The sequence below is a fragment of the Cervus canadensis genome, chromosome 11 (genome assembly GCF_019320065.1).
Source record: "Cervus canadensis isolate Bull #8, Minnesota chromosome 11, ASM1932006v1, whole genome shotgun sequence".
NCBI classification, from domain to species: Eukaryota; Metazoa; Chordata; class Mammalia; order Artiodactyla; family Cervidae; genus Cervus; species Cervus canadensis.
Genome location: NC_057396.1, coordinates 39766370 through 39793620, shown reverse-complemented (window position 1 = coordinate 39793620; position 27251 = coordinate 39766370). Strand labels below are relative to the sequence as shown.

The 27251-nt window shown below is 36.3% G+C and overlaps 1 protein-coding gene across 1 annotated transcript; it reads right to left on the bottom strand.

The window, feature by feature from the left end:
* Window positions 1-245: 245 nt before the first annotated feature.
* On the bottom strand, window positions 246-27017 carry TMEM41B (transmembrane protein 41B). The gene is made up of 7 exons (XM_043481691.1): window positions 26630-27017; window positions 13903-14020; window positions 11664-11792; window positions 5435-5528; window positions 4703-4807; window positions 3450-3588; window positions 246-1883 (listed from the first exon to the last, which is right to left on the bottom strand). Exons 1-7 carry the CDS (start codon window positions 26748-26750, stop codon window positions 1714-1716), a joined length of 876 nt encoding a protein of 291 aa, XP_043337626.1. The 5' UTR covers window positions 26751-27017; the 3' UTR covers window positions 246-1713.
* Between the last annotated feature and the right edge of the window lie 234 nt (window positions 27018-27251).

Below are 27251 nucleotides of genomic sequence, written 5' to 3'. Positions count from 1 at the left end.
CAATATATACATAATGGAGTAAACAGGCTGCTCCTGAGTCCATACTCTTACTTTTATTTTTAAAAGTCTGATAAAAATTTACTCAATTACATTTTATACAGTAATATTTAGTGAGCTTTGTCCAAAAAGGCTATGTTTTAAGTTTGCTTGTAAAAATAATGAAAGCTTTATCAGTCTCTGGTTGATAAGAAAGGAAGAAAACCCTGCTAGAAATAACAATAAATAATTTCACACAAAAGGCCAGGTGACATAAGAATAGTATATTAATGAATATATTTTCTTTGTATTTACAATAAATCCATTTGTTAATACTGTGATAGAAAAAATAATCAGTCCACATTATACAGTAGAAACAGGCTTTGAGGCTGATCATACCTCTCACAATAAAAACATACAAGGATTTCTTCCACAGCTAAAGTACTTTTCAACATGACAGTCTTGGGTGAAGGTAAAACTGACAGAGCACTTCATGTCCTAGAATCAAGGAATCGAGGGTATTACCATTAAGGAAGCAGCAAAAAGCTGTTTGGTTTTTCCAGGACTATTTAAATATAGTAGTTACCATATGAGAATTTAATTTTACTTTGAGATATAAAAAGTAAAAACCCTCAATAGGGAAACTGCATTAATCAAAAGCAGCCCCAAACAATAAAGCCATCAATAGAGAAATGAAACAAGGCATTCTTATGTATCATGCATAAAAAGGATAATTACATAATACATACTTTAATGACCAGACTAATAAATAAATGTGATAAATTTTACAGTCATTGGAACAAATAAACTAGGTTCAACCACTTAAGTGTTATACTGCCACTGCTTTTGTTTCAAAATATTAAGTAATATAATTAATCTAACATCTAAAAACTGCATACTTTGAATGTTTGCTTTTTTGATCCCCTTTTGAGATAGTAAAGGGGAACCATGTAATAAAATATTATCTGAATATAAATTATCAACACCAATATGATACAATTGGAATTGTGTATATGCACAGTGTAAATATTTTGAAAACTAGAAAAAAGATGAAAAGAGACTGGTCAGAATTTTAAATTTCAGACTAATCCATGATAATCTAGAACAGAAGATAAAAATAAAGTTCACCAAATAGATATAACTTGATATCTTTTCCAAATTCAGTAGTCCACTGAAGATGCAACTTTTAAACAAGTTTATTATCTCAAAGGTAAAAAGAGGAAGAAAATGTAAATCTCTTTTGAGCTTTAGTTTTCAAGTTTATGCTCTCAAAAAAGGCTTGACATTAGTCAGAACAGCAATACTGTATCTTTGCTTTTGAACTTTGTATTTGCTTTTCCTATTTTAGCTATAGTACTGAACAGAGAGAAAAACATTAAATTATCAAGTCAAGGGTAACTATTTACGGCAAGCTCATGAAATATATTAAATTGAATTAATCAGCTGGGTCAAGAATTTCCTACTATCCTGCTATGCTTAATACCTATAGTCTTGGAATAGTAATTTAAGAGATGTCTATCGTAACTACTGACAGCACTTTTCATAGTATGTATACCAATTTCCACTTTTACTTTCTTCTCTCCTTTGCCACTTAAACGCATTATTTTAACCATCTGATAAGAAATTTTATTTTACAAACTCCTGTTCCAATTACTGAAGAGGTGATTGTAACACATAAACCTGCCAATCCTGAGATGATGATGATGACTATGGGAAAACTAAAACCCAGAGGATTATTCACTCAAATTTCTGCTTTAGTTTTTTCTGGAAGATGGCTGGCAGAATAGAAAGAAGAGCCAAAATCATTAGAACAAATACTGAGTTCCAGGAAACAGCTTCCCCTGCTGTTGTAAGCTGGTATAGTGTTGTTCCTGCCTTAATTGCTACAAAAGAGGGAGGTGCAACACCTAAAATAAAAAGTAAAAACATACATTAAAAAAACAATCAATTCTTGTTAAAAATTAAAATTCTGTGTGTATAAAATTTCTTTAAGAATACAGTGACTTACAGTTTTTAAATTTTTAATTTAATTTAAAGCCCCTCAAGTTTATTTCCATATAAAGAATTCAATTTTTCATAATCACCTCTTAAGGATATTGAATTAAAAAACCCAAGGAAAGTTTCCAGGAAATAATTTTACAAAATTTATCAACAGCCTTAAAAAAAGAATGTGCTATGATCCGCCAATTTCAACTTTAGGAGATACTAATGTATATAAGCAAAGATCTGGTCTCAAGGATGTTCATCTAAGAATTATAATTCAAAAATCTGGGGAAAAACCTCCATCTTTGAAAATAAGATTGAGTAAATTTTCATTCACTCTTGACATTTAAAATAAATGTCAAGTATATTTAAAATGAGTGGTAGGAGATACTCAGAAATATAAAGATACTCAAAATATATGAGTAAAAGGGCACTTTGTACAAAAGAATGGTGAAACCACCATTTTTATTAAAAATCAGAACTGGAAAAATTACTTTAGCCAAAGCTGAAGTTAATTTTATCTCTAGGTATTTCATCTGTAAAATAAAGAGACAGTACAAAAATTCTCTCTTCTGATCCCATAAATGTAATATTATTTTACAAAATCCAAAAGTAACCCCACTAAGATATTTTTTCCACTTTTATGGAGAATCCGCTAAGACTTTCAGCTTTGTCTATGAATTCTTCTAAAAGTAGCAGTAAGTACTAACTTAAAGGTTTAATGTAATACACACTCAACACTTGAGGAACATGCTTATTTTGTTGATATCTAAACAATTCCACTTAAATTTAAAAGAAACGCAGAATATTCTTAGTAAAAGAACTACCAGAATTCACAAAATATACAAATGAATCTTTAAGTCCACTGATTAATTTCAAAATTAAGTGTTAGCTCCTCGAAAGCAAGAATCTTTTTGTTGATCCTTATTTCCCCTATACTTTTGGTAATGCCCATAATGAGTACTATGTCAATAAAAAGAAAGATAGGATCAATTCTTTATTGAAAATTAAAGTTCACTATTTAAGTACCTCATTAGAAGACAAAGGAGAAAGTACTCAAAAGAGGCACTTTCATTTTTTTTTCTCTCCACTGAGGGAGAGAACGGAGTTAAGAAGTCCTGCATAAAAAAAAAAAAAAAGAAAAAGAAGTCCTGCATAATTCTGTATGACCAAAAGAATATCCAGAAGACAGTGCTCTTATTTTATAAAAGTAACAAAAAAATATTTAAATCAACACGATCCAACAAACATTTCTGAACATCAATTTACATAGACCAGGCTCTGTGACCACCAGTTATATAAACCTACCCCAGTTGGACACGGCTAGACATGTAAACAATGAGTTCTGTAACATGCATGAATTCATAAACAAAGACAAAAGTCTTGGCAGGTTCTCCATAAAAGTGGGAAAAAAATCTTAGTGGGGTACTTTTGGATTTTGTAAAATAATATTACATTTATGGGATCAGAACGAGAGGCCTTGGCCTTACCTAGAAAAGTGCCAATAAAGAAAACTTTCAAGGGCACATTTATCACAGGAGATGTAATATTAATAAACCAATTAGGCAGAAATGGTGTTATTCTCAAAAATATAATGTAGTTAATGAGATGTTCTCTGTGACGTTCAACCTGTGACAAGAAAGAAACAAATTAGAATGAAGACAAAGCCAATCCTGAAAATAAATTGCTTATTATAAAATACCTTATTTCAAATTCTTATCCCTGATAGCTCAGCATTTACCCAACAGAAATTATCAAAAAAGGAGTTTGAAAATGACAATGAACTACTCATCAAATGTTCATTATCAGATCTAAATAACATCAGATGAAAGTTTTTATGATTGTGTTTACAGCATAATGTTACACTATTAAAGATGGTTTTATATCAGCCTAGATAATATGGCTCAACAACATTTTAAACCTAAAAAGGCAAAATTAAATTTATAACTATATATAAGATATCCAGCGGTCAACTTTTTAAAGCTTTTAACTTCCTATAAAGGAAGGGCTAGTATCAATAAACCTAGCCTCCACTTTTTAAAAAAATTCAGATAATCTTTGTCATTACAATTTACTTCACATGAGTGAATTCATCATTGACAAATGAGCAAACAGAAACATTCAGCTGATGAAATAAAAGCACTGATTGCAGTTTATGCTAGATCTTGCCATATAAATAATCATTTTGATTTTGGGCAAAATGCTTAATTTCTCTTAATTTCCTAACCTATAAAACAAAGGGATAAATATATAATAAAATTTCTGATTTAATAATCTGTTTCTTCTGCTTTTTTCTTAGCAATACTATGTTAGACTTTCCTGTGTAGTAGTGTTTATATCAATATTTATCAGTCGCAGTCTTTGCAGAGGTCCTAACAGAAGATAACAGTTCTTCCCACTAACGAAATGCATTAAAGGAGCTGGCTGATACAAGCTGTTCAGAGACCCACTGACAGCATCCTGCATCAACACAAGCGAGGTGTTTAAATACATGGATGCCTTTACATTGACACTTTGATTTTTCTGCTGACTAAACTTACTAGGAATAAAGAATTCACTGTTATAGACACAAAAAATTCATATCTGAAATTATTAACATTATTTGCCTACTGCTTAATTTTATTTTTGCCAAAAGATCATTTTTATCAAAGCCCTGAGTCAGAGTTCATTTATGTAGATATTAGACACTGACCTCCCAAGTAGCCAAAGGATTGCATCAAATAATTTAAAAATACATGTTTACCTGTTGTGACCATTTTACTGCTTTCTCTGTTAGGTATTTATATACAACTGGCCTCCCAACTAAATAGGAGAGCATATAGCAGAATGAGGCACCGAGTCCAGAACACTAGAAAACAACAAAAACTCATAAGCATTTTGTACTTTTCCATCTTACTCACATGGATATATTCACCTAAGGCAAAACTCAACTAGTTTCTTTCTTTTGGCGTACAGGGAGGTTACTCTGCATAACACCTCTTATGCAGAGAGCAAGAACCCATCTAATTCAGTCCTTTCTCTCACCAAATTATAACTAAAATGAGACAACTGGAACTTATGATTAAACTTAAGAGACTATATCCAAATAGTTCACATTAGCCATTAACCTATGAATAAAACCTCAAGAGCCAATATTTTTTCAATTGCTACGCTTGAAAATACCACCCCCCAGCCCTGGGACTTAACTTCTTGTGCCCACCAACAACATTCTTGGACTGTTTGAATTACAAAACAGTATTGGAAGCAAAGGCTAGAACAGAGCCTATAAATGCAATTAAGTCTGTGATATCCCTCTTCTAGAAAAGAGACAAACTCTAACATCTCCTTATGGAGGGACTTAACAAATACTACTTTAATACTAAACACCTCTTAAAACTAAGTTTATGCTTCCAGAGACTAGGATGCCATCATCATTCCAATCATTCTATTTAAAGTTATTTTTTTCTAGCCTCCCAATTTCATTTTAAATACTTACCAAACAAACAAGAAATAAGGCTAGTGGAAAGGGATAAAGAAACCCTGAGAGTATACTGAGAAATATAGAGCCCGGAATAGCAAATGTTTGCAAGCTGTTAACTTCTAAGTTAAGGATTAAAACATAATTAAATGGATTTTTCAACCACAAATCCAACAATCTAGAAAAAAAGTATCAATGCAGCAGTTACATGTTAATAAGATTATATCCATATTTCAGTATTAAAAAATTAAGTGAAATTACACCCAAAGTTTAAAACGTACACGATTACTCAGCTGTAATACCTGTAACCTGAAGCTTACAATTTACTAACATTATCAGAAATCAATGCTAATTAGAGTGTGTTACTAAGAGAAAACCAAGACAAATGCCGAATGTGTACCAGACAGAGAAGAACTAGGCACTTTAGGGGAACAGGGACACAGAAAAAAAGAAAAAGAGAACGAAAAGGTCTTCAGTAACCTTGCAAATAATATACTTCTCTAATACATTGGATTTTTACTCTCAAATACTTTTAGGAAACATGATTTCTGTAGACACACAGGTACACAGAAGATTTACTATGCCTAATTCAATGTGTGGACATTTACCTCAACTTACTACTCATTAAAAAAAGGACAAGGGTTACAAAAGATAGTAAAGTCATAAACAAATCTTACTTTTAAATAGGATCTTTTTTCTACTTCTCTGGTTCCTAGTTTGGGCCTGGACCTCTGCATCAACCATAACATGATTTACTTACAAGTCAGACGGAGTGAATTCCTTCAATATCTCTGTACTTTAAAATTTCTATCTTCACTCCACCTGTTTGTTCCCTCTAGTTTGCACTTTACTCTTGCTTTTGTTTCAATCTCCTTCTTCCTGGGTTCTTTATCTTTAACTTCTTGCTCTTTGACAGATTCCTCCTGCATAAAACCACTCAGATGCCTATAAACTAAAGAAAACCTGGGCTTTTTCCTTGAGCAAGGTATCCTATCCAGTTATTGCCTCTCTCATCTTCACTGCCTTAGATTCTCTCCATGTCCCTTGCCAACCTGGCTTACTCATCCGCCACTCTACTGAAACCTCCTTCTGGCTGAAAGTAATGACTTTTTCTCAGTAAGAATTTCTGAGTAATCCCTGCATAAGGTTAGATATCCTTTAATGTGAAACTCACCTCCAGTGAACTGTATTTTTCGATATTACAGATCATTCCTTCTCTAGCTTTTTTCTTCTCCTTACCCTCAAATCTGGAGATTGTTAGCCAATCTCCTCTCACTTTTGATAAATTCAGTTATTTCCATGTATATGGACACACACATGGCTTCAAGTATATGGTCATATGTATCTATAATGTTGAATTCTCTTACCAATCTCAAATTTCCCTGCTATCTATTGGACACCTCCACTAAAAAGTTTAAAAATTACACTTATTTATTTCAGGGCTCTTTAGAATCTTTTAATGGAAAGTCTCAAACACATATGAAAGATGAGAAACTAGTATTATGATGCCCTATATACCCATACACAGTTTTAACAATTAACATACAACCAATCTCGCTTTCTCTGGATCCCTTACACGCAATTAGATTGAAGCAAATCCCAGACATACCATTACAAGTACAACTACTTTAATACCTTTAAAAGATAAGGATTCCTTTTCTTAACACAACTATAATACTATTGTCAAAAATTAACTATAACTTCCAATTGATCTAAGTAGCCATTTAGCGTGTTCACAATTCCTACATGCCTTTTTTTTTTTGACAGCTGGTTTGTTCAAATAGGGAATGAAAGGGGTTCACACATGGTATTTGCTCACTATTAGCAAATAAATACAGATTTTTTTTCCCCCTTGCAATTTACTTATTGAAGAAATTGGGTCATTTCTAGAATTTACCACTTTTTGAATTTTGCCTATTGTACCCCTTAGGGTGGTTTAATATGTTCCTTTGTCATTTTTAAAAATTAATTTTTGTTGGCATACACCTGATTTACAACAGGGGCTTCCCTGGTGGCTCAGTAGGAAAGAATCTGCATGCCAATGCAGGAAACATGGGTTTGATCCCTGGGTCTATAAGATCCCTTGGAGGAGGAAGTGGCAACCCACTGCAGTATTCTTGCTTGGACATCCAATGGACGGGGAGCCTGACGGGTTACAGTCCGTGGGGTCTCAAAGAGTTGGACACGATTAAGCGACTGAGCACGCACGCATGCAGTTCATTTACAACGCTGCATTACACGGTAAAGTGAGTCAGCTATACATACATATGTTTATATATATTGTCCCTCTGTCATTTATCTTGTAGTAACAAAGCCATTTTCTCTGCACAGGGATATAATTTGACCTTAACTTCCCAGCTCTGTATAGACTGTGTATGTTTTTCTCTGACACTGAAAAATCTTGGTTCTTAATACCATAGCATAATTAGCTATTTCCTTACATATTAATATATATACACATATATATGTATGTGTGCATATATATGGGCTTTCCTGGTGGCTCAGACACTAAAGAATTTGCCTGCAATGCAGGAAACCATTAGTATTACATATTTTAAAATTTCAGAACAATACAACTGAAAAGAGCTTAAGATTTCTTTCAAACTTTTTTTGTCCTTAAGATTTACCCCAGAAGGGACACAAAACCAAATTAGTTTTTTCAAGGAAATAACTAATTCCTCTTGATAGCCAAATCCGTATCAACTCAATATATTGTTAAACTTAAAAAAAAAAAAAATATTGTTAAACTTCATTTTGCTTTAGATTCTTTAATTTTGTTAAAATATACTGAACATAAAATTTACCATCTTAACCATTTTTTAATGTATGGTTCAGTAGCATTATGTACTTTCACACTGTTGTGAAAGCAGTCTGCAGAACTCATCCTGCAAAACTGAAACTCTATATCCACTAAGTAACATTCCCCATTCCTTCCTCCCCCAGCCCCCTGACAATCATCCTTTTCCTTTCAGTCTCTATGAATTGGGCTACTCTTATGTGTATGCCTAGTCACTCAGATGTGTCCAACTCTGCAACCCCACGGACTGCAGCCTGCCAGGATCCTGTCCATGGGGATTCTCCAGGCAACAATACTGCAGTGAGTTGCCATGCCCTCCTCCAGGGGATCTTCCCAACCCAGGGATTGAACCCAGGTCTCCCACACTGTAGGTGGACTCTTTACTATCTGAGCCACCAAGGAAGCCCACTTTTCATGTGAGTGGAATCATACAGCAGGTCTTTGTGATTGGTTTATTTCACTCAGCATAATGTCCTTAAAGTTCATCTATGTTGTAACATGTTTCAAAACTTCCCTCCTTTTTAAAGCTGATAATATTCCATTGCATGTGTATAGCAAACTTTTGTTTATCCATTCATTGGTTAAAAGATCTTGAGTCTCTTCCATTTTTTGGCTACTATGAATAATGCTGCTATGAACATGAGTGTACAAATATCTCTTGAGACCCTGCTTTCAATTTTTCAGGTATATACTCAGAAATAGGACTGCTAAATCTTGCTTTTAATTTTCTGAGGTAACATCATATTGTTTTCCATAGTAGCCACACTGTTTTACACTCCCATCAACAGTGCACAGGGGTTTCAATTTCTTCATATCCTCACCAACACTTATGACTTCCTGGGGTTTTTGTTTGTTTTTTTGATTAGTAGCCATCTTAACGGGTGTGAGGGTACTTTAGATTTTTAAGATTCTTGTTTCTTTTTTCATTTTGATTTAGTTGGTTTTATACCTGTGTGAAATTATTTACTTGGTTCTAAAGTCAAATCTACGCAATGAAGTACACTTGGGGAAGTTCCACTTCCACCACTGATTCATCTCTCTCTCTCTCCCCTCAGGTAAACATTTTTATTAGTTTTTAAAGATATCCTCTCTATTGTTATCCACAGCTCAAAAGTCCTCGATGACTATCCAATACCAAATAATATTCTAAATTCCTTAGCCTAGTACTCAAAGTCCTCTACAATCTGAGTACAACGTCCAACCTATCTTCCTAAACTTATTTCTCAAATCCTCCCCTTCTCACTTCCTACACACCAACAAAACTGGACCACTGATCACTTCCTTACCATGCCCTGTGCTTATAAGCTCTATTCTAGACTTTGTGTGTCTAGAATGACTGTACTGTATCTCTACCCGTAATTCTCATTATTCCAGATGGAAACAGTTGTTTTGCTTTTTGAACACTTAAACTAGACTGTACTTAGCATATAATTAGTACTTTTAAAAAAACTGGCTAAATGGACGAAATCTAAGTTAAAATTAGTGATTGTAACATAAAAAGTAACAGATATAGGAGTTTGAATTAGGTAATACCAATGAAAGTACTAGTACTGCACTGCTGAATACAATGGCTACTAGCCACATGTGCTGTGGAGACGAGTCATTAAAGTGTGCCTGGTCTGAACTGAGATGTGCTATGAGTGTGAAATACACACATTTCAAAGACTTGGTTCAAAAAAAATGTGAAATATTAGTAATTTTTATGTGGTTACATTTTGAAATTATATTTTTGACATTTCAGTTCAAATAAAATATATTAAGATGATTTTATTGGGGACTTCTCTGGGGGTCCACTGATTAAGATACTGTGCTTCCAATGCAGGGGACACAGATTCGATCCCTGGTTGGGAAACTAAGATTCCCACATGCTATCCGGCCAAAAAAAAGAATATGCCAATATCATTATAATAAATATTTTTTAAAAATTGTTACTTTTTCTAATGTGCTAACTAGAAAATTTTAAAACTGCAGGTGGCTCACATTATACTTCTGTTAATCAGCACTGTACTATTAATTATATGCCTTAAATACCCTAAGATAAGTCTCTTCTTGTACACTGAATTTTAAAAAGTATCTTTTTAACACTCAGAACTTAAAGATTCCAAAGTGTAAAATAAATAGAAAATTATATGAAAATATGGAATTAACACATTATCCTATTAAAAAAATCTAAAACAATGCAGAATCATTACAATTAATTAAGCAAATAGTTAACCATATGCTATAAAACCTGAACTGACAATATTAACCAATGATTTTTATCAAATGTATTTACAGTAACAAACCTATTCCTATACTTTCAATTCACTTTCTACTAGGCACTTTATTCTTTTCTACTAATTTGCATATGAATATTAAAGACAACTAGGCTATAACATTTGTTCTCCCATAGATGGTCAAGATTCACTTATGCTAACTGGCTGACTTGCCATATGGTTGGGGATCCCTTTTATCCTCCAGCCATGAATCCTTTCCAAAGCTAGGGGGCAAATTGGACAGAACAGACCATTTTCCAAAGTAAATAGAAACTATATGTCTTGTTCACAAAATGTTCACAAAAACCTTATAAAAGCCAAATGAAAGGGATGAATCAAATTTGTTTCTTCTTTGGGGAAAATATTTTATTTTATGGCTAAAGTTTATAAATGGAAAATAACCTCCAAGCCTAACACTTTGGTTTTCACAAATAAGTGATGAAATGGAAAGCATGTGTGTGTGCACATCAAGAGTTAATGTCTTTCATTACCCAAGAAGATATGGAAAATACATGGTACTAGAGTAAAAGATATAAAAATTAGAAACTAACATCCACAAATTGGAAGGTTAATCACCAGTTGCACAGGCAGTTTGAAAATATGTAGAAAGAATAAAGCTATTTTCCTGCCTAGTTAAATTATAATATATATTTCTATATAAAACAAAGGAATACATACTGAGAATTGTAAAAAAATATCATATCTTTTAGAAGACTAATGATCCTGTATTTTTTTACAAAGAGAACCATTAAATGGAAGAAAAAAATCATGAACAAATGATTCATAGCATAGTATCTAGAAAAGCAAAAAATTGAATACAAACTATAACTTCAAACCTAAGAGAATTTTAAAAAATTATGGTAACTATTAATTCAAAATTATTATTTAAATTAAGACCATCGATTAATAATCCTAAATAAAGTAACTATCTTAAATAATACAAAGTAAAGAAAAAAGTTTATGATAAGTGAAATAAGCAGAAAACAGAAAAACAGGTAATAAATATTTAGAAATGACAACTGAGTTGAAGAGACAGGATTAAAATGAGAATTTTTTCATTCTCATTTTTCAATATTTTAATGTTAACTGCATTAGCAATTTTTAAAACGAAAAAGTTATGTATAACTGAGCAGCAGATCTTTCAAAACCTTTTTCTTAAACAAAACTAAAAAACATTTTTCAGTTAAAAGGATACAAAATATATGTAGCAAAATAAGCTACAAGTACTTGTACATAAAAGGTGTCCTTATATTTGGATAAAACTTTTCCTAGAGCCTTGGCATCATCCATATCTCTGGGAACCTTCATATTCACTCTTTCTTCTCTAAAGAAATAAAATTAAAGTGAAAAAAATTTTAAACAGAAATTTGCCAAGATAATTCATATCAAAGTCAAGTAAGTACAAAACATGAAGTTTTATCCAAAATGATTTTGATGCCTTGATCTGTAATATGCTAAGTATAAATTCACAAAATTTAATTTCAAAGTCTATATATCATTTGCTTTTTAATGCTTCAATATAGTTTTATGAGACATATAATTCATATGAAAATTCAGGATGACCCAAATTAAAGGTTAAAAGCATTTGCTCAAACACTGGAGTCAATTTTGAACTAAGAAATGAATCACTGACGTTAGCATATTTAAAACACACTAAACATCATTTTGGGTAATTCTCATGATAAGCTACAGTAAATAATTAATTACAACCAAAATTAAATATACATTTCAATGAATTTACAGTTCATATCTTTTCTTTAAGTATCCCAGCTTAAAGTTCAGATAAAAACTTAAACACTTGTTACTTTCTATTACTTTTACTTTACATTTGGTGCCTTGTTTGGAACTGAATGTTCTATTTATAAAAGCCCCAAATAATCACCTTTGTGTTTAACATATATTGTTTTCATTTGTTTACATGATAAAATTTAATCTTGCAGAACAATGATAGAAAGCTCTTAAAAGTCCTATAAAAATAGCAGGTAGACTAAAAAGGGTTTTCTCTGTAAGTTTAAAAGCTAAAAAAGTTCTTTATGGGGAGATGCATACATCTCATACATATACACACACAGAAAGAATAAGCAGAATATAGGAGATTTACAACAGCATATTATTATATAAAAGTGTTATAATTCTTAGAGCAGACTGGAAGCAAACAATCTTAAATTACACTCAATATTCTTGCCCTCTTTCAGTCAGTACTCCTTTGATAAAAATGAGAAAAGATCTAAAACTGAATGATACTAGTATTAATGAAATAACATGCTATCCTCCCAAAGGCATTTTCATTCATGTAAGAAATTAAAAGTATTAAAAATAAACACATTTAACTATAAAATTTCAAATATAAGGAAGTGTTAATGAAAGAAATTAAGAGGAAACAGGAACTTCCTGATACCCTGAAATCACATTTCACAGTTATCCATTACCACACCAAGCTGGCCCTGGTTGAAAGTCTAACCATTTATATTTTAGTAGTCTCTCACATAATCTATGATTACCCAAGGGTGTTATCATTGTGGTTAAATAACCCAGGGATATTTCACCCTCATAAAATATGCCTCAGGTCTATAATCTTTTCCCTGAAATTCAAAAAGCTCTGAAAACCAAAAGTTCTTTGTAGCTTGTCAGCAAAAATTGATCCACATGTATATAAAGTTATTTATAGTCTTTTATGATACAAGTTTTTCTATGTATTTGATTATGGGGTACTGTCCCAGATCCTGCTGGAGACACTACATAATATACAGTAGTTATTCCATGTTATCTTTCCAAAATAGAAAAGCTCTAAATTCTGAAATACATCTCACTCCCAAGGTTTCTGCTAAGGAATCGTGGGTGTATACTAATAAGACAAGTCTTTTTACAAGGTGCATTTCACAGCAGAAGGTACTTATTCAAGCCATATCATTTCTATAAAACAGGGAACAGAAAAAGAGCCAGTAGACAGAGATGTGGTAGGGAGGTAAATGGACTGAATAGAGGCAGACAGAAGCTGATCACAAGGAAAAGTAGGAAGGGAGAAAACAAAAGTGGAAAAAGGGAAAAAGCAGAGAAAAAGAACATCAGTATTTCTCAAACTGCAGGTCAATTTCTATTCTAGACTGCAAGATAAATTTACCTGGTCACTACTAGCATTAAAAAAAAATAAAATGCAATAAATTAATGTGGTTTATTTTCCAAAATTGCTTGAAAGCCATTAGAAAGATGCTTAGAGGAGAAGAGCTAGAAAAACCAGACACAGAAAATCAAGAGACATACTTGGAAAGAAGTATTTAAAGACAGTGTCAGTATGAACTTGCTACAAACCATGAGAGTTGATACACAATCATCATGACAGGTCTGTTGTTTAAAAGTAGTTAAACTTTTAATACACTTTCATCTCTGTAAGTGCCTTACAGACATTTTCTATTTTTTCTTTTTAGTATACTTACTCACTAAGCTGAGGAAAATTTTTATATACCAAAAACATAACAAAAGCCGCAGACAGGAAAACGGACACCAGTATAAGAAGTGACATTCGTGCTGAGCCAGCTTCTGCACAGGCTTTCTCTGAAAGGGGAGAAAAAGTTGTAATTAAGATAAATATAAAGGAAGAGAGTATTTCGAGCCAGTAAATAATTTCCTGAAAGAGTTTCCTCTCGAGAAACTGTTCACACTTTTGCCCAAAACACTGTAACATAAAATTTTAAGTACTACCATATTTGATGTTTTATGAACTGGCTATAGTTCTTCTCACTGATATACGCATTTCAAAAGCATGAAAAAACAGAACAGCAGAATTTGTAGCACTGATTTGTGGATAAGCTAAAGGGGAAAAAACAGCATTGCTCTAAATGCTATCACTGACTTGGAATTTTATGTATCTACATTGGGAGCTGACAGCATAGGCAGAATGGCTTCATAGGAAAAATGAGCTAATGTGGCAGTTACTTCAACTGTCCTAAGAAAGAACCTGGAGATTGACCAATGCAACTGATGAATGTTACACTTTCTGTTTATATCAAGGGCATCAGAATAGAGCTGAAGCCTAGATGTTTGGGGCGACTCTGCCTGTGATTCCAAGAATGGGAGAATATGTTTGTGTTCTCCAATAAGGTAATCTTAGTGTTATCTTTAAAAAAAAAAATCTTATGGAAGATGACCGTACGAAATGAGAGCCAGGATACTGCAAGCAGAAGAATGAGCAGGGTGTTTTTACTGCAAGCAATCGACAGTGAGGAGGTGGGGATACCTTATAGTTCTCACTGGGGAAGAGGCAGGAGAGGGTGGCTCAATTTGTATTACCTACATTTACCATAATCCCATGTATATACTGATGACATTCAGGGGACTAAGAGACAAACATGTATACTATAGTTGGGATTTATTATTTTTAGTTCTCTGAGGATGGCCCCTCCCTCCCCTAGCTACTGCCCATATAACTTTCATTCATGCTTTTACAAAGCACCCTAAACAAAAGTACAGGACTACCTGTACTCAATTCATTAATTTAACAAATTATCCTTCAGGAACATTTATAAAGGTGCATTAGGTGTCACTGCCTACTCCACTAATGCTCCCTTCTCCGAGGCCTAGCATCTTCGTCAAGTCTCCCCCACTCTTCAAAGGGGCTAACCTCACTGGCCCTATTCTTATCACTGATGCCAACACTCTACCCACCCAACACATAAGGCTGACTGGCCCATGGCTGGATACCTGACCCAAGGACTGGGATTGCCAAAATGTCATTTGGGTTTTTCTTAAGATGGTATGGAGAAACTCAAACAAACTTTTTGGCCAACCCAAGAAAAACAATTCATTATTGGCGGACCACATTTTCTCTTGAGAATATGAACTAAGAAAAAGAGATACACTATTGTCAAGGTGTGGTAGATCTTGAGGTCAAAATGTCAAACGGCAAAAGGACACAATCAAAAGACATGGCAAGCCAAAGATGTGTACCAGAAAATCCAAGAGGACAGGTTCAAACAGAAACCCAGAGAGTAGAGACAGGAAAGGAAGCTAACCCTCTTGTTGATTTCTACCTTTCCATTTCCCTTGAAGCCTGGTGAGAATTCATTTCTTGCTCCTGGATACCAGAGAGACTGTCTCATTCTTAGAGAGCAACCTCACTTTTTATTTCTGTTGGTTTAAACTGACTTCTGTTCCTTTCAAAGGAAAAAGTTTTAACTTTTTACACTCAGTTTATCCCTTAGCTCATTATGGTGGTTTTATATATGTTACATCTGAATTAGTAGAATTTTACTACATTCCATGTTGAACACAGAGCAACAGAAAACCATCTAGTCTCTTGCTATTCAGTGTGTTCTGTGAGCTACATGAATAAACACTATCAATGAGTTTGTTAGAAATATAGATTCTCAGGCTAATATCCCAGACCTACTAAATTAGAAGCTGTATTCTAATAAAATGCCCAGGTGATGGTATATTAAAGAAGCAAAAATCTGTCCCATCCTTCCTATTTTTTGCTAAGTAACAGAGGCCCAGAGGAGACCGCACTATTTTTAAAAAGTCTTAAGCAATGAGATAGTGTGTAGTATTAAATATATTCCCAAAGCACTTTAATATCCATTTATAATCAACTCATAACTTCTGCTGAAATAAACTGCTTAGGTTAGTGCTTTAATATACTAAATATAAATTATTCTTATTGGTTCATTAAAGTATGTTTTCTAAAAGACAATATTAGGTTTACTGAGTTCTACTATGTGGACACTAAAGTTAATTTTTTTAAAATCTTTTCCAATTTTCTATAGTCTAAATTTATCACTAATCAGCTCAGCCTCCCAACTAGGCCCTATCATTTTGTTTCATTTTAATCTCAAAAAGGACTTTACTTCAAAAACCAAGTCACAGATAGAAACTTATCTGTTTACATCACACTTATAAAATTTATTGCAGGAAAGAAAGGGATGATAAAACAATACAAAAGATGTCTTGAATGGAGTAATAAAGCAGTCACGTGAATGTGTGTGTTAGTTGTTCAGTCATGTCCAACTCTTTGCGACCCCATGGACTGTAGCCCACAAGGCTCCTATGTGCCTGGGATTCTCCAGGCAAGAATACTGGAGTGGGTTGACATGCCCTTTTCCAGGGGATCTTCCTGACCCAGGGATCAAACCCGGGTCTCCCACACTGCGGGCAGACTCTTTACTGTTTGAGCTACCTGGGAAGCAATAAATAATAAAGCAGTCATGCTTGCCTCTTAATACTCTGTTTCATTACCCCACTTACATATTTATATGCATGCTTTGTTGTGACACAGAGAATTAAACAAAGACTTTAAACATCTGAGGTGGGTCAAAAGTGAAAAGGTCTCTTCAGAATCTTATAACAAACATGTAATTTCCCATTACTTTTTTGCCCTGATTATGATACCTAATTCAATGCACACCTTGAGGACTCCTAATAAATCAGATCTACTCAATCTAAAAAAAAGAATAATTAGCCAAAAGTTACAAAATATCAGTGCACTAAAACCAATTATATGAAAAATGTGGTTTTAGTTTCTAAGTAGGAACCCTATTGAAATATAGACTACTCTTAAGGCTAAAATGGTTAGTTTCTTACTTTATAAAATAAAGAATTACTCTACTAGAAAAGAAATAAGGGTAATATATAGGTACTGAGTCTGGGGGCATAGTTTTCTATAGGCTGACATCAAAGCAAAGACATGATAACATAAATGGTCTGTATAATTTTTCCAGAGTCCTATTACTTCTTAAAGATAGGAAATTAACTTGCCCCAGCCCTCACTTTTCACTTACTTTCCTGCTAGAATCAGGTCTAGAGTACAAAAAGGACTGATATAAATAATTTAATATTATGGGCATCTTTTAGAATCTTTAAAACCATTAGTTTCTGTTTTGTTTTTCATCCTGTAGATACCTGTGGACACAAGAATCACAGCTAAGACTAAATGGCTGATTTCCCCTCCTTTCTGGGAACATCTCTTTAGGATCTCTATTATGCAAGGAATGCACACAACGGTAAAGCTGCATAGGACTATCTGCTGAGCATCTATATTGTACAAAATGTTTGGTCAATCTATGCTAAGAAGCTGGTAACATCATTAGCTAGATTCCCAAGGAATGAGACAAATGGGGTTTGAAATTATAGGAAAGCAAGATTACTGGGCTGGAGGAAGGCAAGATTCACAGAACAGGTGGAAATATAGTTGATTAAAAGATAAGTTTACAGTCTTCTAACCTGTCCTGGAGCTAAAAGTATATTTAAAGAATCCAATAGGTGACAGTCCTCCTTAAATTACACAAGACATTTTGCACAGTAACTCTAAAATTTAACTATAATATTTTTCTCCCCATCATCAATTCACCAGTCCTAAGTGAGAGGTCTGAATGGAGAAAGGTGTGAGACATTGAAGTGGACTACAGAACACTCTGGCCTCCTGATTTCACTAGAAAAGACCCTGATGTTGGGAAAGATTGAAGACAAAAGCAGAAGCGGGCAGCAGATGATGAGATGGTTAGATGCATCACCAACTCAATGGACATGAATCTGAGCAAACTCCAGGAGAGAGGATGGGAGCCTGGCGAGCTATGGTCCATGGGGTGGCGAAGAGTTGGGCATGACTTAATAACTGAACAATAAAAACAAAATACTACCCTGAGTCTTCCTTGAATACACATTTCTCTGACCGCTACTTATTGCCTTACAAGTAGGATGATGCCTTACAGTTGGATGATGAAATATGTAAGACATTTGTTGAACAAAATTAACCTCCAGGTTTAACTCAATACCTACTCACTCTCTAAAATGAAATGCTTTTTCAAGCATTGTACTCAACACAATGTAAACACAAGAAAACAGTTGATAATGCAATAAAACTAAGTGACAGTCAACCTCAAAGCTCTCCATCCTTTCACACAAAACCTGCAAGTAGGGAATGTTGCCTATTACAATTCAATAATTCTTTCTGAGTACAGTTCTAATAATTCCAGAAGCTAGCATGCAATTCATTTAGTTCTGAACCTAGATTAAAGTCATAAACTTGGGAATTCCCTGGCAATCCAGTGGTTAGGACTCTGCACTTTCACAGCCGGGGGCCTGGGTTTGATCCCTGGTAAGGGAACTAAGATCCCACAAGCCTTGTTGCACAGTCAAAAAAAAGAGTCATAAACCTTGTTTTAATGGTGATTCAACATCTAAATGTGTAGCATACATAATTATAATGCCTCCTCCTTCTGGTTGCATTAGACACATGTTATCTAGCATTTAGAGCTTCCGACAACAGTGCTCTATACATTCATTAACCTCCAAATCTTCCATTATACTAATTCCCATTCTCAATTATCCCATTATCTGTTTGCCAACCTCTTTCCAGGGCCAAAGGTACTGTGAGAGAAAGATCACTGTGCTCTCTTGGCCAACAAGTTCATAGGTTTCAAGCTTTTCTGTCTTCAATTAAGGCTATCACCAGCAAACAATAACGATTTTACAGTACCCCCAAAAAAGACTACTTCAAGTCTCTTCAAGCCTTTAATTCTACTTCCTCCTATTCTCAACCAGCAAGGCTGCCTCCACAGCTTCCCAATCTCCATCTCAAGATCTGTTCTTGTATTATCTCCCCTGGCCTCTTTCCTCTTATCTTTGCATTAAATGCCAGCACACTTCCTTCCAGATCTTGCTCTCAGAACTAACTCTTCACTGAATATATTCAACTCTTCCCACTAACAAGCAACTTTTCTCTAACTTCAAATATGCTTATATTCACCCTGAAAAGCCAAAACTTAACCTTAATGCCCCTGTAGTAGCTCTCTACTTCTTACTTTCATATCGATACTTTTTTGAAGAGCAAAAAGGATTATGTCTACAAGATCTCAGGAATCACTCTACTGCTCTTCTAGTACTCTTAATTCTTGACATTCAGCGTTTTCTAGATCTACATGATCCTACCATGGAGGAAGCAAAAGACCCATCTCTCCTGAAGACATAGTTTACAGGGACACTAGCAAAAGTTTTTTTATGGTTACAAGAATCTATTATAACACTGCTAGAAGTAAATTTTATTTCAAGAGCTTAAAATTCTTTAAAATTATGTATTAATAATCAAAAACGGTACTTTCATCTAGTATAAATTTAAACAACTAAAATAACTTTTTTATAAAATACAAAGAATTAACAACTTCAAAAATACATACAGAGAAAGCATATTTGCAGGTAGCAGAAGAAATAGCACCACCTATTTTGTATGAAGGGGCTTCCCTGGTGGCTCAGAGGGTAAAGTGTCTGCCTACAATGCGGGAAACCTGGGTTCGATCCCTGGGTCGGGAAGATCCCCTGGAGAAGGAAATGGCAACCCACTCCAGTACTCTTGCCTGGAAAATCCCATGGATGGAGAAGCCTGGTAGGCTACAGTCCATGGGGTCGCAAAGAGTCAGACACGACTGAGTGACTTCACTTTATTGTAGGAAAGCTCATTCTCTGATGTTTGTGCCCTGCATATCTGCTACCATTCAACCCACAATGCTCATTCACGATCATCAACCACTTTCAGGCACTTCCCCTTAAGAGGATAACAGGCAGGAAGGCCAGGGGTCTCCAAAAGGAGGAAATAGGCTGCAAGTGTCAGACATTTTTTTCTCTCTCCCTTAAGCAGCAGGAGGAAACATTCTCCATGGAAATGTTTTTCTTAAGCTATGTTAATGAAACTATATATTTGCTTTGGAATTTGCCTTTCTTCAAAATGGTTCCACCTAAGACTAACTTTTTCCTTTTCTCAAACCTTGGGCTGATAATAGCTCAACAAACCAGCATTCATATCAATTGTTTTACAGCTGGGGGATGACACACCTTGCACCATCCTATCTCAAAAATGCATATTGTGGGAGAGGGGCCCGGTGAACCTCCGTCAGGTCTCTCTTACCTGACTAAGAGCTTTCTAACAGACATAAAACAGCTTGTTAAGACTAGCGGGGGAAGCACTCTCCGTGCCCCTTCTGCTGTCTATGTCAGAAGCTTTCTCTGTCCACTTTTACACTTTAATAAAACTCTGCTACACAAAAGCCCTTGAGTGATCAAGCCTGGTCCCTGGTCGCGAAGTTAAATCTTTGGAGACCACGAATCGGACACCGTTCACCATAAGCTATAACCCTATTCGGCAAAGACCAAGCTTCAAGTAAACTTCAAACTAAAAGATACCTCCATTTAGAAGATTTACTCAGCCTCAAAAGTCTTAAGACTTTCATTTCTATTCAACTTTAGTCACCCACTTTCAGAGACAAAGTTCTCACACCACCTGAGACTGCTCTACCTTCAACATTTTAAGCTTCAACATACCATTCTTTGATCACCTCTGTTCTTTCATGAGCTTAACACCTCTATTTTCTCCCTTCTGTTGGGCTCCTCGCTTCTCTTCCTTCTATGCCCAGCCTGTGTATCCAACACCTTTCCTTATAGCTAATCTAACCTGAAATCAGTGTTTCAAAGCTCACTTTTTTCACTCCCATACCAATATGGCTGAAAACAAATATAGAAAAATCATTGGAGAAGGAAATGGCAACCCACTCCAGTATTCTTGCCTGGAAAATCCCATGGACAGAGGAGCCTGGCAGGCTATAGTCCATGAGATCTCAAAAGAGTTGGACACGACTTAGCCACTAAACAACACCATCCATCCATAGTCCATCCATAGTTAGAGGTAATTTGTGTTACTTTTTTGGAGTGATGCTAAATAACCTGTTTGTTAACATGTGAATTCAAAGCACTAACTGATTTGCTCTTGGAGCATCTGAAGCTTCCAGTCTGAGGAATTCTCAGGTTTCTCTAGGAAGAGGCATGACATATGAATCTGGAATGACAACAGCCAAGTCAAGAAGTCCCCCAAGGGCCAAGGTCACAGGGGTCACAACCACGATAGGGTGATCCTTGAGCAGATGCCCAGGATGGAGACAGAGCCAAAGGGTGGACAGCACCCCTCCCCCCGCTGTGGCCACTGCAGGAAGGTTCCTGAGAGTCACAGGTCCACTAGCCTCCTCCCCATCCAAATGACTGCTCTTCAACTGCTTTCTGTGAGAATAGTCTTAAATGGAGTCTTTGTTTCATAAACGATGGAACTCTGTTAATAAAAAAAAAAAAAAATCATGAGTGACCCATCACAGAGATCCATGTCTTTGGGAGAACCGACTTAGCCTCATTCCTACTTCCTTGTTTAGGTTTTGAATACACATCAGGCTAAGCCAATTAGGTTATTCTTCAGTTCAGTTCAGTTCAGTCACTCAGTCGTGTCCAACTCTTTGCGACCCCATGAATCGCAGCACGCCAGGCCTCCCTGTCCATCACCAACTCCCCGAGTTTACTCAAACTCATGTCCATCGAATCGGTGATGCCACCCAACCATCTCATCCTCTGTCATCCTCTTCTCCTCCTGCCCCCAATCCCTCTCAGCATCAGGGTCTTTTCCAATGAGTCAACTCTTCACATGAGGTGGCCAAAGTATTGGAGTTTCAGCTTTAGCATCAGTCCTTCCAATGAACACCCAGAACTGATGTCCTTTAGGATGGACTGGTTGGATCTCCTTGCAGTCCAAGGGACTCTCAAGAGTCTTCTCCAACACTACAGTTCAAAAGCATCAATTTCTTCGGCACTCAGCTTTTTCTTCACAGTCCAACTCTCACATCCATACATGACCACTGGAAAAACCATAGCCTTGACTATACAGACCTTTGTTGGCAAAGTAATGTCTCTGCTTTTTAATATGCTGCCTAGGTTGGTCATAACTTTCCTTCCAAGGAGTAAGCATCTTTTAATTTCATGGCTGCAATCACCATCTGCAGTGATTTTGGAGCCCCCAAAAATAAAGTCTGACACTGTTTCCACTGTTTCCCCATCTATCTCCCATGAAGTGATGGGACCAGATGCCCTGATCTTAGTTTTCTGAATGTTGAGCTTTAAGCCAACTTTTTCACTCTCCTCCTTCACTTTCATCCAAGAGGCTTTTTAGTTCCTCTTCACTTTCTGCCATAAGGGTGGTGTCATCTGCATATCTGAGCTTATTGATATTTCTCCCAGCAATCTTGATTCCAGCTTGTGCTTCTTCCAGCCCAGCATTATTCTTACCCTCTGACAAAAGTAGTAAGCTCAGGGACAAGCATTTTATCTGAGGCAATCTAATCAGAGTGACTAGACTTTCATTGATAGCACTACGAAAAATAGGTTCAAAATTATCAAGGAAGCATTTAGCTTTACCTGGACCTTCAAGAGAAATCAACCTTAAGTAAAGCTGATATCAAGTAAGCAAAACAAGGTATGAAAGAAATCTGATCCTGATGATATTACTGAGCCCCTGGTTCCAGACTAAAGTCAGTGAATCCCACTTAATCTCTCTACTTTTTAGTTATATGAACCAATAAACTTCCTTTCAGCAAAGGTTTCAATTGCGTACTCTACTGATTATAAGCAAAAGAATCCTGATATATAATATCTGGGTTGAGTCTGACATCAACACATCATACTAAGATATCTTGATTGATGTCTAGTTGCCAATTTTACTCTTAGTTCTCAGTTATCAGTAATCAGAGCTTCCTTCTTCTTCCTCTAAGCTAGTACTCAGCTCACAGCAGATGCTCAAAGGATATTTGTTGAACCATATTAGCAAGGCAGAACCTAAAACAGGCATCTAAGAAGGATTTATTATCCAAGTTCAAACAATACTGTCTTCTAAGAGCAGTAAAACCAACTTCAGGACAGTGTTTCTCAAACATTTTTGGCTGCATTCCACAATAAGCAATGTATTTTATACCATGATTTGATACACACAAAACTATATGACTGAAAAATAAAATTAAAAGAATACTTACCCCCTACTACATGCAAAGAACTCTATTTTTCCTTCAATTTTTTAAAATGGTTCATGATTACCTATCAAATTCATTTCACACTGCTTACAAGGGGATGACCTATATATTGAAAAATGTGGCCTTAGGAGTTCTCTTAAATCAAAATGGGGAACTTCGATGACTTGCTAGTAAAAAGATCAGCCAGGGCAAACAAAAGAAAATAAAACACCTTGTCCAGGTATTCTTGCACAAAGAGTAGGTCAAGAGCCTCTTAAGTATTATTACCTCTTGTGTCTCACTTTTTCTAATCAAGCAAGAATTAGACTTTCAGTGTTATTGCCCTGCTCAAATCCTCACAGTGGTCTTCAGTGTATAAGACTCAAATGTCAGACTGAAGTCAAGGTGAAAGTGAAAGTCACTCAGTCCTGTCAGACTCTTTGTGACACCGTGGACTATACAGTCCATGGAATTCTCCAGAATACTGGAGTGGGTAGCCTTTCCCTTCTCCAGGGGATCTTCCCAACCCAGGGACTGAACTCAGGTCTCCCGCATTGCAGGTGGATTCTTTACCAGCTGAGCCACAAGGGGGCCCAAGTCAAGGTGAGGAATCCACTAAATGTACCAAATACTCCATGTGAAGTGTAAAATATTTCTTTTTTAATTTAGCCGCTCCAGGTCTTAGTTGTGGCATATGGGACCTAGTTCCCTGACAAGGAATGAAACCTGTGCCCCCTGAAGGAATGAAACCTGTGCAGAGTCATAATCACTGGACCACCAGAGAAGTTCCTAAAATATTTTAAATATACACACTATGACAACTACTATTCGCCAAAGTGTTATGTAGATGTATCAGTTAATAAAAACAAACTTATTTAAAGTGTCATGGAATTTACAGAAATATTCAATTACTATGTATTCAAGAGTTACTGCATTTTTTTCCTCCAAAACTTTTCCTTTCTGAATACCAAGTTGCCACCTACAATTAACAAAAATCATTTTTCATAATAACTTGGAAAATCAGTTGCTAAGTGGTTACTACTGACATCACATCACCAGCTAATTAGCCATGCCCTACTCCAGGGGTCTTCCTTACCCAGGGATTGAACCCACATCTCCCACATTGTAGGCAGATTCTTTACCATCTGAGCCACCAGGGAAGCCCAAAAATACTGGAGTGGGTTGTCTATACCTTCTCCAGGGGATCTTCCCAACACAGGAATCGAACCAGGGTCTCCTGCATTGCAGGCAAATTCTTTACCAGCTGAGCTACAAGGGAAGTCCAGCTAATTACCACCAGCAAGGAACTTACACCCTATCACTTAAGGGGTCCACAAAATCTTGTACACAAAAAGAGAATTCCTAACACCAATTAAAAAGAAAGAAAGAGGCAGAGGAAAAGAAAAACCTGAGAATCATTAATAAGCAGATAGATCAAAAAAACATCCTTTGCCTAGGACTTAAAGCCCTTTATACTAACATCATTTTGACCACGGCCAACATTATCTCCTACTACCAACCAACAGAACTAGTCCACTCCTGACAATTTTATCTCTTTATAAACATACATGAATGGTTCACACTAACTTTCAAGCCTAATTTCTCCTCTGCTCAGAATCCCTCTCAGGTTTACTAATCCAAACCCTACTTCCCTATGAAGGCATACCTTCACATCTCTACCCTGACTTCCTAAAGATTTGTAGTTTCTTGACAGCATCACAAAAATAACTGGTGGATGTGTTTTTCTAATGTGTTTTTATAAAATAAGATAAACAATTGTAAAAGCCCTTTGGAGGTTTCAAGGTCTTATTTTCCGAACAGCTTTAAGTTAAAAAAAAAAAAGTAATAAAGCAATTGATTGCTATTCCAAACCAAATGATAATCTTTAGGGATGACTTATCTGGTAAATACTTTTTCAAAATACCCTTGGATTACTGTCACTCTCAATCACAGCATCTTCAAAAGAAGATTCCTGTCATTTACAGTGTATTTATACTTTGACAACAATTCATTTCTGGGTGTTTGAAGTTATTTGGCTCTATGTCTATGAGGTGGAAAAATATCCAAATATATAAAGCTGAAAGACCCAAATCAGACTGGAGGCATCTTAAAATATTTTAAAGTAAAGTACCATTTTCTGCAAGACGCTTTCTAAATTTTCCATATATTTTAAATTTGATTCAAAAAATTCAGCTGAATGTTAAACATTATCTCCATTAAAGTGTGCAATACTTTATTGTTGACTATAGTTAACAATGTTGCTAGACACTCTTAAAAGATCCTCTCTTTACCCATCACTGGTGGAACACATCAGTGTGAGGTGGAGACAACTAAACTAACAACTAAATGGAGACATCCATTTGCTACAATCACTCCAAGTTTACTGGACAGAGGAGCCTGGTGAGCTACAGTCCATGGGGTCCCAAAAGAGTCAGACACCACTTAGCGACTAAACAACAACTTCAAGTGAATGGGCTTTAAAAGCATTTAAAGAGTTTAATCACTTCAACTGCTGAAAATTCTAGCTCAGAGGGCATCAAAAGTATTTAGTTTCTGGGTATACTTTTTTCCTTAAAATAATATTTAAAGCCCTGAGAAATTCCAAGATGGAGTAGTGCAAAAAAAAACTTAAGAATAAGAGATCTTAGCCGTAATAGTAATTACTAACATTTATTCAGCCTTCACCTCAAATAAGCCAAACATCACTCTAACTCCTTCACATGAATTATTCTGTTTAATCCACGCACCAACTGTAAGTAGATATTATTATTATCATCAGCCCCCCCTGTACAGTTCAGATACTTAACTTTTAAAGGATAACAAGTCCAAAGTCATAAGTGGTAGAGGAGGGACTCAAACTCAAGTGTTCTTGCCACCTGGAAGAGGCATCTGGACGTATTAATAGTTAACTCCTTGCTTTTAGCCCCTACTTCACTAATCTGGCTTTGTGACTTTGTGTAAGTTATATATCCACTCTGGACCTCAGTTTCCTCATCTGTAAAAAATAAAGCAACGAATGCTAACGTTCCTTCCAGTTCTGTCTGGCTTTAATATTATCAACATTACAACGTCCCTGAGCGTCAACAAGCCAGCGTTTCATTCCTTTTTTTAGTTGAATTCAACTGAAAAAAAAAATCAACCATTTAGAAACCCACCACATTTTGGTGTCTGGCCTTATGGACAGTGGGCACAAGGTGGGCAGTGGCCGTAGCCGAGGTCTTCCAATATCTCTGCTCCCGCTCCCGATGCCCCCTTTTCACCCGCAAATCCCCGGTACCCGCGGGGGCCCTTTCTCCTCCGAAACCCCTCCCGGCACACCTCCGCCTCTGGGCCAGGCGCCGCGCTGGTTCCCAGGTCTACTCACCTTTCAGGTGGTCTCTGCTGCCCGGCGTCGAGGGACCCCGCGTCCCCGCTGCCTTGTCCCCAGGAGGGGTCGAATGGAGTGCCGCCGTTTGCGATCTTTCGACCGCTCTGCCTTTCGTCATGGTTGTTTTAGGGTAGGTGGAGGAAGCGGGGTGAGGCCGCTCCCCCTTAGCAACAACTCAGCTGCAGGATCCTAACAACACCCAAGGGCCACAGCACAGCCACTTCCGGGTCGACCACCTCACCTGAGCCGACCTCAGCTCCGCGAGCAGTGACGCTGAGCTGAGATCTGCAGCGCCTACTCGGGCTAGGCTCCGCCCCGCACCGCCCCCTAAGGCTCGCGCGCTCGCGCCCGCCCAGTAACCGCGAGACAAGTCAAGGTCCCCGCCCTCCCCATTTGCTGCCCTACCCGGCTTCGTGACTGCGCGGAGCATGCGCATTCATGGCACCGGCGTCAGCCGGTGTGACTCACGGGCTCAGGCTTGTAACGCGCATCTCTAATTATCCGGAAGTGCGGTCGCAGACGCTTAAATCCCTTTGTCCCGGCAGCCGGAAGTGGCCAGGAGTGATTAGTTGGCGTTTCACGGCAGATGTTGATTCCAATCTACACCAATTAGACAACC

Bases quoted from the DNA above. Each gene is read 5' to 3' on its own strand.
- TMEM41B (XM_043481691.1), bottom strand. From the start codon at position 26,750: ATGACGAAAGGCAGAGCGGTCGAAAGATCGCAAACGGCGGCACTCCAT. The intron at 11,793-13,902 runs GTAAGTATACTA...TTATTTCTTTAG, and splicing joins AATTTTCCTCAGCTTAGTGA to AGAAGAAAGAGTGAATATGA. The intron at 4,808-5,434 runs GTAAGTATTTAA...GTTGTTTTCTAG, and splicing joins CCTTATTTCTTGTTTGTTTG to TGTTCTGGACTCGGTGCCTC.